Source organism: Epinephelus fuscoguttatus, linkage group LG15 (assembly GCF_011397635.1).
Source record: "Epinephelus fuscoguttatus linkage group LG15, E.fuscoguttatus.final_Chr_v1".
NCBI classification, from domain to species: domain Eukaryota; kingdom Metazoa; phylum Chordata; class Actinopteri; order Perciformes; family Serranidae; genus Epinephelus; species Epinephelus fuscoguttatus.
This window is the reverse complement of record NC_064766.1, coordinates 18,677,306-18,692,044: the sequence shown is the minus strand read 5'-3', so window position 1 is coordinate 18,692,044 and position 14,739 is coordinate 18,677,306. Positions and strand designations below refer to the sequence as shown.

Below are 14,739 nucleotides of genomic sequence, written 5' to 3'. Positions count from 1 at the left end.
GTGGGGATGTGCTATTACACGATTAGGAAAACTGGGCCCAGGTGTTCCCAATATGTGATGACCCAACCACACCTACTGGCAGATGTAACACAAACTATAAACTAAAGGCTGAGACACACCAACCCAACGTTAGAGAACTAGCAGAGACAAGAGCCCCCTGTTATGTCGCCTCTCATCGTCGTGTCTCAGCCAAAAAGTTGCTCATGAACACACTCTCCTTACTATACTATCAGCTAACTCAATGGCACTTGTTTTTCCATATGTTATATACTTTCCTTCTGGCTCAATCACTGCAGGACACCCTGAGAAACCCGACAGTAACGCACTTCATGGACAACAGTCTGCAAGACACTGACATGAACACCAAACACATTCTTAACTTCCTTCACAACGGTCCAGAGGAGCAGAGGGAGGCGGGCATGCCCAACTTTGATTGGAGGAACATTTTTAACATCGCCGACCAGATCATACGCACGTTCAACAAGTATGGAGAGGTAAGAAACACAAGGTGGTCCATCTGATCTGTCACTGCGTTTTCATCTTTGCCTTGGTCACTATTTGCCAAACGTAGCACATTCCCAGGACTAAGTATTCAGTCATTTTGTAAGACTGACTCTCAGCTCTCCAGACAGGTGCATCAGTCTTCCAGGTCTTCTCCCAGGAGATTGCAGCCAGGCCTCTTAGAAACAAAACAGGCCACTTAGCACAGCCATTGAGCCGCTCTCCCGTCCTGTAGGCTGAAAGGTGGGGAGAACAAGCCTGCTGTCACCCCCTGCTTTGCTCTCATTGTGAAGCCGGTGATAAAGTGGAGAGTAGGTGGGAGTGAGTCAACCCCCCCATGAGCTCAATGCTGTTTTAGTGTATGGCCCCGCATTGAAACAGACCCCTGCGCCTTCGAAATAAAAGAGGGCAAATCACTCTATCCATCCCTCACGCCTTCCCTCTCTCCTCTCTCAACTGATTTAAAGGGGGCAGGGGTTGCGGTGTTGGAGAGAGTCCTATCAGTGCGGGCATCTCAATCTGTCCTTTGTCTCCAGGTTCAGCATCGAGACCCTTCAGAGCCTCACAAACAAGCCCAGGCGGTTTAGCCAATTAGATATAGCTGTCAGCTAGCATTGGGCCATAGGATAGCTGCTGCAGTTAGCATTAGGTACTCTCACTCCGTCAGGGGTATGTTTCTCACACTGAAATCCCACTGGAACATGTGTATCACTAAGGGTCTTTCTTCTCAGCCCATCTCTGAGTGAACATTATTGTGCTGTGAATGTATGGTCTCGTAAAGATGAATGGGAAGTGGTCTCTCCTCTCTCTTTGAGCACTCTCAGGGTATTGTACAGTAATGTGAATGGAGACATTAGACACGGTGTACACAGGGGTGTGGAGGGTTAGAGAGCAGCGTGTGTGTGTGTTTCTGTGTGTTTCTGTGTGTGTGTAGGATGAGAGTTTCACATGGTAATTACACGTGTATCATAAAGAGACAGAGCGTGTGTGTGTGCATGTGAGAAAGTGAGTCTAGTTGTTTGTGTGTCGGTGCATGGAGTTGTGTTCATGTGTGTTTAGATACACGAGTGCATGCCTTTCCTTTGCTGAATGTGTGTGTGTGTGTGTTTTTGTGTGTCGCTGCAGAATGAATGTAGTAGCTCAGATTTTCCCATGTCACCAGATCGCCTCAGTGAAAGATGGTTCTGTTAAAGGGACTTAGCTGATTTTCAACCAGCTTTGTGTCATAACAGTGTGGGTAGTATGTGTCTATGGACTGTGGTAAATGTCCCTCCACCTTACCAGTGCTCAGATCTCCCTCGTCTCTAAGCTCGAAATGCGTCATTTGGTGGATTTTTGCTTGCTCTGGGTCTGTTGCTGAAACTACAGATTACAGCTGGCCGCCATATTGTTTCCTGTGTCAAAACGGACAGGCTCACATAACGCCATATCCCCTCGGCCAAACGGCAAAAATGTCCTTCCTGGAAGCAAAGGCTTCTAGGGCAGTCTTCTGTTCCTCTGTCAAGGAAAAAGATAAGTGTAGTTGGCTTAGCATTTCTTCCAAAGCTAAATTGAATGGACATGGTCCTTCGGCAGCTGCCATCTTGGCTGTTTACTTTTTGACTTTATCATGTTACGCCTGCCCAGAGCCCGCCTCTGTCAGATAGACTGATCTGATTGGTCCGATGGTGATTCAGCAGGCTCTGCTCGTCGGGGCCAGATCCCCGTGCAGAGCAAATTCGAATTTACTGAGGGGCGGGGCATCTGGATTTCCAGGTTATAACCCTCCAGCAATAGCGTTTATTGGGTCGGTGCGGCACAGTGCATTCTGGTAGTTGTAGGTTTTCTACCTCGAGCAAAAGCAAATGCCACAGCACTTTTTCTCTGTTTTCTCTGGTCACATAGCACCAATGTCAAAAGCATTTGCGTCCTGCTACTGCACAGACAGCTTAGCTTTATGAAAAGACCATCTTTTCAGCAATGAAATACTTCTTTAGGAGCAAATGGGAATTCACATACTGTAACTACACACAATATTATCATTATGGCAGGGTATTGTCAGAAACCTTTCAATACAATACAATACCTGTGTAAAGGTACAGACCCCAAATTCTGCTTTTTTTTTTGTTACCCTACTGCCCTAGTTTGAGGAATATAAACACATTTTTAATACCAAAACCTGTCTTTCATTTAGCTAACTTTATCACTCAATGCATGGGTGTTACGGCAACACAAGCAGATAGTGTGGTGTCTTGTTTGTTGTTGGGTATTGATTACTATGCCAGTATTGCCCCCAGTTTGCAGTACATAAACATAGTGTGTGTAAAATGTAAAGATGAATTAAATATGTATTAGGGCTATAATATAAATCTAAATATAAATTGATATTATATGGATAGTGTAATATGAGACTAGATATCGTCTTTAATTTTGGATCTCATTATTATCATCAAGTGTTGTCTTTTCCTGGTTTTAAAGGCTGTATTACAGTAAAGTGATGTAATTTTATGTATTTATCAGATGGTTCTATTATTTGCCTCTACCCACTTTGTCATTATGTCCACATTACAATTGATAGATAAAAATATAAGTAGATGAGTCTAGAAATCTGACCAAGCATTCAGTACCATCTTTTGGTACTTGACACCTGTCAGTACTCAACACTGGGGATGCACTTTGCTCCGGACCTATGTGTACATGCAGTCTGACAGCTGTAGCACACAACATCTTCCCAACATCACACACTCTTCTCCTCTGCTCACAGTGCATCAAGCTGGATAAATTTGTGGCTTACACTGACGAGTCCCAGATGAACCATCAGGCCTTGTACCTGCTGGAGGAGAACAAGTTTTGGGCCGGCGTGGTTTTTATGGACATGTATCCCTGGACCAACAGTGTACCCCCGCATGTCAAGTACAAGATCCGCATGGACATCGATGCAGTGGAGCGCACCAACAAGATCAAAGACAGGTCAGTAGCAGTTGCGTGGAGTGTGGAGTTTTGTTGCCTGATCTTTTTTACTTGTGACCCCTCGAGATAAAGCTAAGTGTCTGCTTTGACTCCTTATCATGTATAGGTCATTTTTGAGCATTGAGGGTTTCTTTCTAACCTCACATTGCTTTTTTTGAGGAAGATTTTAAGACATGAAATGGTGAAATAGTCATGTTTTTCATGAGACAAAAATAAAGAGAAGTCAGAAAAATTTGTATATTTGTGTAGCAGGACATGTTTTTGCTTTTTCGTATCCACTTAATCATGCTGTGACCATAGATTCAAATCCTTAGCTCTATCAGGGCCATGGATTCCAAACCATTGAGAGACGCTAATTCATCGCACAACAAGTTTGGGGTATAAACATTTTATTAGAAAGGAGAAAAAAGAGAACAGCAAAATCAAATTCCAATCCATTTCACTGCAGCTGACTGGTATGCACACACAAAGGGGTTAAGTCGAATCCAACCATTAACGTTTAGACTACCAAATCACCCTGACAACCTACCGTTGCCTCATTTTTTCACGTTGTTGCTGCTGTATTAATGAGGCAATTTATATGGATTTGTCACATTCCTCAAAGGAGGAAAAGAGAACCCTCTCCAGCTGGCCTCAATGTGTTTTCCAGAGTCTCTCGGTGGTTCCATATTAACTCAATACCTGCCCTTTCATCCTCCCATGTGAGCCCCTCACATGCATTTTCCTCTCCCTTTGATCTCCCATTCATAAACAGGCTGTGTGTCAATAGCCCCCGGGGTGAACAAAATGTTTTCACTGTTTACAGCACACCAACTGGCTGTAATGGACCCAGTGGGAGTTCTGCCTCTATACAATTGAATAATCAGATTGTAAGAGGGCTTTGCCTTGGACTTATCCGCTTAAGTAAAAGCAGTGTACATGTGGTGTGTACGTGGCTTAGAGACTTTGGCTTCGGGATGTTTTAATATGACAGTGTTTTGAATGGAGGCTGTGATTGGGATTATTTTGTACAACAAATAAAGCTTAAGTCACTTGTTTGTGTGATGAATGATCTTGTGGCTACATTTAACCCATTAGATCCTCCAGCTACCTCTGTCATTCACTCTCTGTATCCTCCTCTCAGGTACTGGGACCCCGGCCCCAGAGCAGACCCTATGGAGGACCAGAGGTACATCTGGGGCGGCTTTGCCTACCTGCAGGACATGATTGAACATGGAATCATCAAGATTCACACAGGCAAAGACTGGCCACTCGGGGTCTACGTGCAGCAGATGCCATATCCGTGCTATGTGGATGACCTGTGAGTGAATTTCATGTAACACAAGATCATTCACAAGATGGATATCTCATACCAGGGCTGCCCCCGACTAAGAATTTTCCTAGTCGACCAATAGTCGTCATTTAGGACCATTAGTCGAGTAGTCACCTGCATGTTTACGATATTAATTTGATTATTAAATTATATATTTTGGGCGGGGCAACACAATGGTTTGAGTTGAAGGTGTCAGAAAGAATAGTGTCAGTAACATTGTTAACACTGTGCTACATTACAGAGAAATACAAAGCCGTACTTACGTTTACGTTTACGCACGTCACACACTGAGCGAGCCGCCTGTTAATGACGCTGCCAGCAAAGCAGTAATGATTGTGCTAAGTGGCTAATGAGCATGTAGCTACTTCCATGTTTCAGATGATACGTCATGTTTGTAGTCGACCAATGAGGATGAGTTTACATATCACCTTGGGTTTGTCCTTCACCTTCTCAAAATGATCCCACACTTTGGATTTCCTGCCCGACATGTTATTAACTAGCCTGTGGAATAACCGCAGGTACCAGCCCTGTAAATTAGAGGCCGTACACATGCTGTGTCTTTAACCACCAGGAAAACATGGGGTAGGGTGCTGGGCACTACTCTTGTGTCTTTTCTGTGCCAGCTTTCAAGAGCGCGGCGGCAGGTTGTGTCTGAGGTTGCTTAACAAGCACTGTATAGCCTGTTTACCTGAAATCCTGAGTGCAGAGCTGATCTTCCAGCAGCTGTTTATAAGCGTGTAGGCCTATTGTCCGTGGGACAGATGTAAAGCTCTGTGTAGCCCTGCACTAACATGATCAACTTTTCCGTATTTATCAGACTGATATTTACAGAAGAAGGGAAAGATGTCTATCAGCTGTGATTGGTTTGTAACGTGACTCCTGTCTGACTGCTGAGTGTGGCCACTTCCTGTGTCTGTCCTCTCAAATTAAATTCCCACATGGTCCAGTCATATAGGTTTTGATTTATTTTGACAAGGCGCAGCTCCTAATAGTTTCGTATTTGTTTTATTTATTTATTTATTTTTTCTGTGACTAAGTGACCAATGAAATCTTGCAGACTAATGACCTTTCTGGTTGACTAACGTTTGGTCGACTATTAAAGGGCAGCCCTAGTTTATACCCCCCAAAAATTCTTCCATGAAGCTTTTAGCACTGATGACCCTAAATGAAATCGACTAATTTACATGCAGGAATTAGTGTGAAACCTCTCAGTTCATTTTTGATTCCCACTGCGTTTTCAGTGGGCAAAATCCAAAATGCCTCTGGGTGCAATTGGATAGACTAACAACATTTCAGAGCAATGAAGCTTGCAGTGAAACTGACGTAGCGCTGAGCGACACATGCAAGTTGGAGCGGTGCTTGGTCTGTTTTCAAGCAAGAAATATATGGTGGTCTGGTCAAAAAACGTTCTCAAATCACACCTAAACAGTTCACTAAAATGTCTTTCTGGAAACATTTTAGGCAAGAAATAGGTAACGCAGTAACAGAATCTTAACTCATATCTGATCTGACTCTTGTGAGCCTAGTGTGTTGCGCTGGACGGAACAGAGATCAGTGATGCTGCTCTTTTAATCATGGTATCATACCCGTCCCATATTAGATAAACAGTTGTGATTGGCCTGCCCAGGATCTGGCTGGGTGGAAATCTGTTTGAACGGGACGGGGACCAGACACATCTGCCAGAGCAAATGAAACATGAGCTCGCAGATTTGTCTGGTTCCCAGGCTGATATTTTCATCAAATAACAAAACAAAACAAAAAAAACATGAAAGTGTGACAGCAGCACTGGAGAACTGCAAAACCCAAATAACAGTCAGAAAGTCCTGCAAACTGTTTTTTTAACAGGTGGTTTATTTAGCCTATGAATCTTAGTGTATACAGGCCAGATTTCTGGGGGATGTGGGGTGCATAAGTTGTCTGTCAGAGTGTTATTTTTGGTAGAACCACTGGGTGGCACCAAATCTGATATTTTAAAATCTTACACTTGGCTTTAATCTTGCTCTCTTAAACTCTCATTCTGTGAAATCTCTGTCCTGCAATCGTCTTATTATTAAAAGAGGACATCAGTTAAATAGTTTAAAAGTCATTAATAGTAATGGTGTGTTGAGAACAACAGCAGGTGATCAAAAACAAGATTATCCATGGGTTAAATGAGGTTTCTTAATCCAGTTCTGTGGTCACATCCTCACCTCCTCTCCTTCTTTGCTCCACTGTCCTCCTCCAGCTTCATGATCACACTGAACCGCTGCTTCCCCATGTTCATGGTGCTGGCCTGGATCTACTCTGTGTCCATGACTGTGAAGAGCATTGTGCTAGAGAAGGAGCTGCGCCTCAAGGAGACTCTCAAAGCCATGGGGGTCGACAACGGAGTCATTTGGTACACATGCTTCATCGACAGCTTTGTCATGATGACTGCAAGCACAGCGCTGCTCACCTCCATCATCATGGTGAGGAAACAGGGCAGAGGAGGTGAAAGAGGAAGGCCATGTTTACAGAGAAACTAGGGTCAAGTTTTGCTTGTTTGGAGGGTAAATGTTTTGTAGCATGCAATGGTGCCCTCTTGTGGATGATTTTAAAAAGCTCGCTATATGGAGAGAAATGTTCTAATGTTGCCCTGCATCTTTTTCTCTCAGGGTGGAAAGGTGCTGAATTACAGCGACCCCATCCTCGTCTTCTTTTTCCTGCTGACATTCACCGTCGCCACCATCATGCAGTGTTTCCTCATGAGTGTGTTCTTCAACAAGGCCAACCTGGCAGCCGCCTGCAGTGGCATCATCTACTTCACCCTCTATCTGCCACATATCCTCTGCTTTGCCTGGCAGGACCGCATCACCAAGAACATCAAGTTGGCTGCTGTATGTCTGTCTTTTTTTTTCTCCTTGTGTATGTGTGTGTGACATATTTTACCAGTACAGGAACACATGTAGATACTGTTAGCACTTGCAAGTGTAGAGAGTATTTAATCCGACATTGAATCAGTGAATCAAGTATATATAATGTATGTGTCCCTCTGTTTCTCTAGAGCTTGTTGTCTCCAGTGGCCTTTGGCTTCGGGACAGAGTACCTGTCACGGTATGAGGAGCAGGGTCTGGGTCTGCAGTGGGACAACATCATGACCAGCCCGTTAGAGAAAGACACCTACTCCTTCCTCATGTCCATCCTCATGATGGTGTTTGACGCTGTCCTGTATGCTGTCCTGGCCTGGTATCTGGATAATGTCTTCCCAGGTTAGGCTGCCAATATACTGTATGATTTACTTTACAGTGGTACAAGCTTATTACACTGAAAATTGTATCTCATTTCTCCTTTGCAGGACAGTATGGCATTGGTAGGCCATTCTACTTCCCATTCCAGCCCTCATACTGGCAAACACCTGCACATTCACACTCACTCACAGAAATGCCAGATCAAGGTTAGTGTTGCTGACTCTAAAGTCTCTTGCATGCTTTATAATAAGAGAGCAGTCCTCTGAGTGGAGCTTTGTGGCTTTATTGAGTTTTGCAAGTAAAACCTTAGTGGGTGAAGTGAATGTCTGCCCTTATTTCTTTACTAAAAAATAATTGCTCCTCAGAAAAGCTTATAAATCCTGCCGGAAGATTGTGGTTGTATTGAAAAGGTCAGTGTAAGGTACATAATGAGTTGATATGCCCATGAGAAAGATTTCCTCCCTTGCCCCCCTCCAGCACTCCTGGAGCAGGAAATGAGCCATCATCTTGGTAGGAGACAGTTTAGGAGAGTGCACTCTTACAGGCACAGGTTCTGAAAGTGAGTCATCCTGGCCAACGTAATGGCTGAATGAAGAAAAGAGCAAGTTTAAAAAGAACAAAATCAACCTGTAACTGCTGCTCTAGACCTTAGATCCAGCTTATAAGCAAATAAATAAAGATATGTGAGCAGGATGCACGTTTCCATGTAGTTCCCATACAAGTCACGTAACTGCAGGTTGAGTACCATCAGTTTCCGTCCACTTTTACATTTTATTAAAGCTTAAAGTTATGCATCATTAAAAGAGGGCTGCTTTGAGTGACAGGCTGTCTGCCAATAGTGTCCTCAGCTTCTCAGTCAGAGCCACCTCTCATTCCTCCAAAGCACCAGCCTCTCCCCTTGTTATGACCCGACTCAAAAGACAACAACAGAAATGGAGACACACCATGGCAAAGTTAACTGAAAGATATATATTTAATCAAATTAAATCAAATTAGACCACATTAAAGATTAACATAATATTTACAGTGTAGAGAATGGAGGTCAGTGGTGTCAGTAGTGTGTGTGGTGCATGAGTGGAAAATGTGTGCAGGTGCCGTAAAGGTGCATAAAAGCAAAACAAAGACATAAGGCACCATAACCAAACCAAACCAAAGAGGAGCAGGAAGAAGGAGCAGCACAGCCAAGGTTCAGCCAGAGAGTGAGCTACCAGCTGCACACAGGCTTAAATAACCTGAAACACTCTCAGGTGTTTCCAGTTGCCCTAACAATCCCCTAGGGGTCATCACGCGTCCACGTATGGTGACTCCAAAAAAGAAGATGGCGACTGCTAAAATGCCAAACTTGAGGCTTTATAACAGGAGCCTATGATCCAATGGATGAAGTCCAGTAGCTATGTCCATTATTTTTATACCCTGTGTTTTATACACTAGTGTTTTTTTGAGCCCAAGGCACACCAAAGGACAAGCCAAAATCTAAATGCACACCTGTATTTATATCTGTGCACAATAGCTTCTGTAAGGTGTGTTATCACTCTTATCACAAGATAAATGTTTGTTTTTAATTTACTGATATCAAATAACAATTGACAACCAACTATTACTCATGAAATATTTAACAAAATGATTCAAGAATTCTTTATATATATATATATATATATATATATATATATATTTAAATTACATCAAAGCAACCATAACACATCCATTTATTGGGGAATGGATTATCCTGTGAAGGTTTTATTCAATTGGTTCAAATGAAATCAAATTAAATTACAATTTTTAGTCAGAGTTTGCCTCTTCATTAGGAAATGGGTGCGCACAACATACCGACACATTAATTTAAAAATTCATTCATAACTTTTTGTATAGGCCCATTTGAATATTGGAATAATAATGTGTGGTTATCACAAAATCCCATGGCACACCTGGATTTGCATCACGGCACACCCTTTAAGAGAACCACTGCTATACACAATAAAATTGCTGTTTATTTAAATGTAGTCTGGTGGGTTTGGCGACTGTTTTTGGTTGAACAAAAAAGATCTTACTCCTTAACAAAAGGTCGACCTCTTCAGGGATCCTTTCCATAATGTTGTCAGATACTTATAAAAACAATCTGAGCCTGACAGCAGCAAAAACAAGCACTTTTAGTGAACACTAATTGAAAGTGTATAAATGCCCCAAGTGGTTACATTGCAGCCTTTTTGGCAGCTGCAGTCCCCTCACTCAATACTGGACCAGTTTCAAGAAAATGTTCCCATAAGTCACTTAGACTAAAAAACATAGAAAATAAGGTCTAGGTTGAAAAATACTGAAGTTACCCTTTAATATTTCATGCTGATGGCATTAACACTAAAGAAGCACCGTTACCATCACAAGCAACACACGCGTTTATGCAGCATTGTAGTCGACTCTGAGAGGAGAACTTTCACATGATAGAGAAAACTGCACCAAACATATCCTAACTAAGAAATGGCTATACAATCTTTTTCAGCTCCTGAGAAACCTGAACCAGACAACATGGAGAAGGACATTGAGAGCAGGGGCTCACCGGAGACATACATCTGTAACGGCTCAGCCAGCAGGAAAACCTGTAAGCACCAACGTAAGAGGGATCAGCTGGAGAGAGAGAGGGAGCTGCTGAGACGACAAGAGGAAACTCCAAACCAGGAAGAGTGTCATGACTCAGGGGAAAATGGTAAGGACACAAATACAGAACTGAAGCCTAAGAGCAAGCAGTAACCAAATGAAAGACTGAGTGGAGATAGGAAAGTGCCATCAAACTGCATGTGGGGAAAACATGGAGGACATCTGGTGGGCAGGCAGGGTAACACGCCACACCTTTAATCTGCAGGACCGGGAGGGAGCAGCACAGATAGGAGAGCAGGGGAAAAAATAAATAAATATCGTGTTATGTTGCTATCAGGGAGGCTGTAAATTTGATGATGCATTTAAAAATATTTTAAATCACAAACCAAAATAAGAGTTTCTAGATTACTAGATTAAATTCATTTTTTCTGTTGAAGTGTTGACTCTTTCTCTCATGCAGGTCAGTTGTTCTTTGAGCCTGACCCAGTGGGCTTGGTGATGGGGGTGCAGATCCAGGACCTGGTGAAAGTGTTTGATGGAAGATCTCGTCCAGCTGTCAACTGTCTCAGCATCAATTTCTATGAAAGCCAGATCACATCCTTCCTGGGGCACAATGGGGCTGGAAAAACCACCACTATGTAAGCTGAAACCAAATTTAAAGGTCCAGTGTGTGGGATTTAGTGGCATCTAGTGGTGAGATTGCAGAATTCAAACATCTCCCGTTTGACAAATTTGTAGAACTGCAGTGGCTGAAAATGCAAATGTCCCTATCTAGAGCCAGGGTTTGGTTTGTCCGTTCTGGGCTACTGTAGAAATAACATGGCGGACTCCGTGGAAGAGGACCCGCTCCATATATAGAGATAAATGACTTATTCTATGACGATGAAAACACAATGAATCTTATTTTCAGGTGATTTTAAACAAATGAAAACATACTTATAAATATTATATACCATGTCTGCCAATAGATGGCCCTAAATCCTACAAACTTTCTTTTCTTTCTTTAAAAAGTTGCTACTCTATTAAATTACAAAGTAGAGTAAAGCAGGATTTATATTTGTGTGTCAGCTTTATGCAGAGCCTACGACAAAGCCTACGCATGTGGTCTACGCTGCTGTGAGCATTTATACTTGTGTGGTGGTGTGTCTGTGTCACACTGCAGTTACACCTCCAAAACACTAGTCAGCGGCGGAGGATTCTGTGAAGTGCTGTTAAGTTTAGTTGATTCAAAACACACTCAAAACACACATTAAACACACATTAAACATGGCTTAATAGAGATAATTTCAAACCCAAGTACACAAATCAGTCTCACTACAACTTGTATGATTCACAGACAAAGCATTTATCTTTTGCTGGACACACTTTCCCCACAGATAGAACACGCTAAAGTTTTTAGCACAAGCCTATGGTATTTTACATTATATAAATTAGCCGAGCGGCTAGAAGACTTTTCCTCTACTGATATGAAACCAGGGAAAGCAACCACATTTAACAAAGGTAACGGTACAAAATTCAGTTCCAATACAACTGACAAGGTTCACCGACAAAACAACTGTCTTATACTAAACACGTTTTCCAAACAAATACAACATGCTAACATTATTAGCAAAAGCCTATAGCATTTTACATAGTATAAATTAGCCTAGCAACTAGTGGAGCTTTCCTCTACTCGTATGAAGCCAGGATAAATCACACACAAGACTTAAAATGCTATTTAGTGTAAAATTAAAGTAAATAGAAGCTTTGTTTCTGTAAAATTAAAGTAAATAAAAGCTTTGTTTCCACTGAGGGAAATGGTTTCAGCTTACAAAAATAGGCAGGAGGTCTGCGTCACAGCGACGTTACATTTCAGGTGATGTGCACGTTAGGCTACACCGTAGGTACGGAATTGATTTGACATATAGATATAAATCCCGCTCAAAGGTTTAGTCTGAAACTATGTAAACTTGGATAATTTAATAAGAATGTAATTGAATAGGCTGTTTAAACACATAAAGAGGATTCGTCATGCAGGCTCAGAGGCTGGCTGGTTCTCATATCTATTTAACATGTATATTGTGTGCAAGGTGATGATCTCCTGAAAATCCTACCCCAAACTGTCAACGTCTGTGTCATGGTATTGTTGTTGTATGTACTTCTGCTCTGCCCAGGTCCATCCTGACTGGCCTGTACCCTCCTACATCTGGCACAGCCTACATTAATGGAAAAGATATCAGGACTGACATAGACACCATCCGCTCCTCCCTGGGGATGTGCCCTCAATACAACATCCTCTTCAAACAGTGAGTTACACTGCAGAAACTGCTGACAGGACGGGAGTCACTTCAGTGCAAATATGCATGAAAGTCACAATAAGTACATGCAAACAGTTTTTCCAGAATATACCATACAGAAAAAATGAGCAAAGTAAAGGAAGAACTACTTACACTATGTTGAATAACAAACTAAAGTGACTTGTCAGTTGCATTTCTTGGTTTAAAGCTGCTAAGTTAAGAGGTGTTTTCAGTAAAATGAGGACCAGACTCTGTTAAAATCAATGCACCTTCTTCAAATATTGGCTTTGACAGCAGGTGCTGAGAGCCAGACTTACTGACTCACCTCCTCATTCAGAGTTCCACAGCTTTAAAGCATTCGCAGTCAAAAAACTGTCAAAACAACAATTTTACACTCTTCCTCCATAAAAAAAAATCTTTATTGCCATTGCCCTGTTTTTTTCCAGCCTCACAGTGGAGGAGCACATCCTATTCTACTCACTGCTGAAGGGTCGCACTCAGGAGGAGGCGGAGATGGAGGTTGAGGACATGCTGCTGGACCTCGGGCTGCCTCACAAGAGAGACGAGGAGGCTCAGAACCTCTCAGGTGGACCACTTGTTTCTCTGTGTTTGTCAAAGAGCGACAGAGAGGATTTCATTCATTCCTTCATCGCTGTTTCTGCTCTGAACCGTTGCCTCTCACACACTCTACAGGTGGTATGCAGAGGAAACTGTCAGTCGCCATGGCGTTTGTTGGAGGGTCAAAGGTCGTGATTCTGGACGAACCCACCTCGGGAGTGGACCCTTATTCTCGGCGATCCATTTGGGACCTCCTACTGAAATACAGAACTGGTAAAAATCTCACTGCTGCAAAGTCTCATTAAACCCATTAAGGTCCACATAGTAGCCCTCCAGGTCAACATTAGATCTACAGTTTACCTCCACCGCCATACATCTCACCCCCAAGGTCCACTTTTCACTGCTACACTGAAGATACTGAAGAATGAAGCAAATCCTGTGCAGCTCTACAGCTCTCCTGAGGCACTTGAATTAAGTAGTGAACTGATCAAACGGAAAAATTCAGCTCCACTGCTACAACAAAAGCAAAAATTGCAGTCATAAAATCAATAATCTGTCGGCGAAGGCACTTTAAAGTTTGGTAACTTGTACTTTTTTGCTTATCTGGAATGGGCCTCTTTTGATTCAAATGACATTTCAATAAAAAGTATGAAAAGTCTGACTCTGTGTGCAGGCCGGACGGTGATCCTGTCCACTCATCACATGGACGAGGCCGACCTGCTGAGTGACCGCATCGCCATCATTTCCAAAGGACAACTCCACTGTTGCGGATCCCCCCTCTTCCTCAAGAACTGCTTTGGAGTTGGCTTCTATTTAACACTTGTTCGCCGGATGAAGGATCTCAAGAAGAGGGAGGTGAGCTTTACCTCTGACACAAAATCCGCCACAGACACAACTTCGATGTGTTTATTTTTCATAATCGCTTTCAAAAGCAGACACTCGAGGGAGCACACCTGCTCTTCTGCTGTTAAAGTTTCAGTTTCCTGGCAGGATTTCTGAGTTTGTAAAGATGTTCTTGTCTTTGGTGTTTTCCATCAGAATGATTGCGACTGTGCCTCAGACTGCTCCTGTTCCTGCTCCATCTGTACTAGATACAAAGATCAGTCTCAGAACCAGTTCCAGCATCTAGACAGAGTTCTGGATGGTAAGCGTGCACTGCATGTCTCTCTCACTGTAGCTGCATACTCATGAGCTGCTCCCCCTCTGTTTGTGTGTCTGTGTTCTCTTGTACTTTTATCTAACAACTTGAGATTCAGACCCTGTGAATGAGGACATTTGTGGAAAGCGTGGGCATTCTGACCAGTTCTTACTTCTTCAAAGAGCTGTTTAGGGCACTTACGACTTAATT

The 14,739-nt window shown here is 42.7% G+C and overlaps 1 protein-coding gene across 1 annotated transcript in view; it reads left to right on the top strand.

Moving 5' to 3' along the window:
- The window catches only part of LOC125902445 (retinal-specific phospholipid-transporting ATPase ABCA4-like), a 58,995-nt gene that overhangs the window by 16,153 nt on the left and 28,103 nt on the right, over positions 1-14,739 (top strand). Inside the window, exons 12-25 of the mRNA XM_049598779.1 lie at positions 297-494; positions 3,245-3,450; positions 4,574-4,750; positions 6,987-7,209; positions 7,396-7,617; positions 7,785-7,989; positions 8,076-8,174; positions 10,463-10,666; positions 11,018-11,195; positions 12,711-12,842; positions 13,280-13,419; positions 13,527-13,664; positions 14,065-14,246; positions 14,430-14,535. Coding sequence (XP_049454736.1) covers positions 297-494; positions 3,245-3,450; positions 4,574-4,750; positions 6,987-7,209; positions 7,396-7,617; positions 7,785-7,989; positions 8,076-8,174; positions 10,463-10,666; positions 11,018-11,195; positions 12,711-12,842; positions 13,280-13,419; positions 13,527-13,664; positions 14,065-14,246; positions 14,430-14,535 — 2,410 coding nt within the window. The remainder of the gene's footprint in view (positions 1-296; positions 495-3,244; positions 3,451-4,573; positions 4,751-6,986; positions 7,210-7,395; positions 7,618-7,784; positions 7,990-8,075; positions 8,175-10,462; positions 10,667-11,017; positions 11,196-12,710; positions 12,843-13,279; positions 13,420-13,526; positions 13,665-14,064; positions 14,247-14,429; positions 14,536-14,739) is intronic.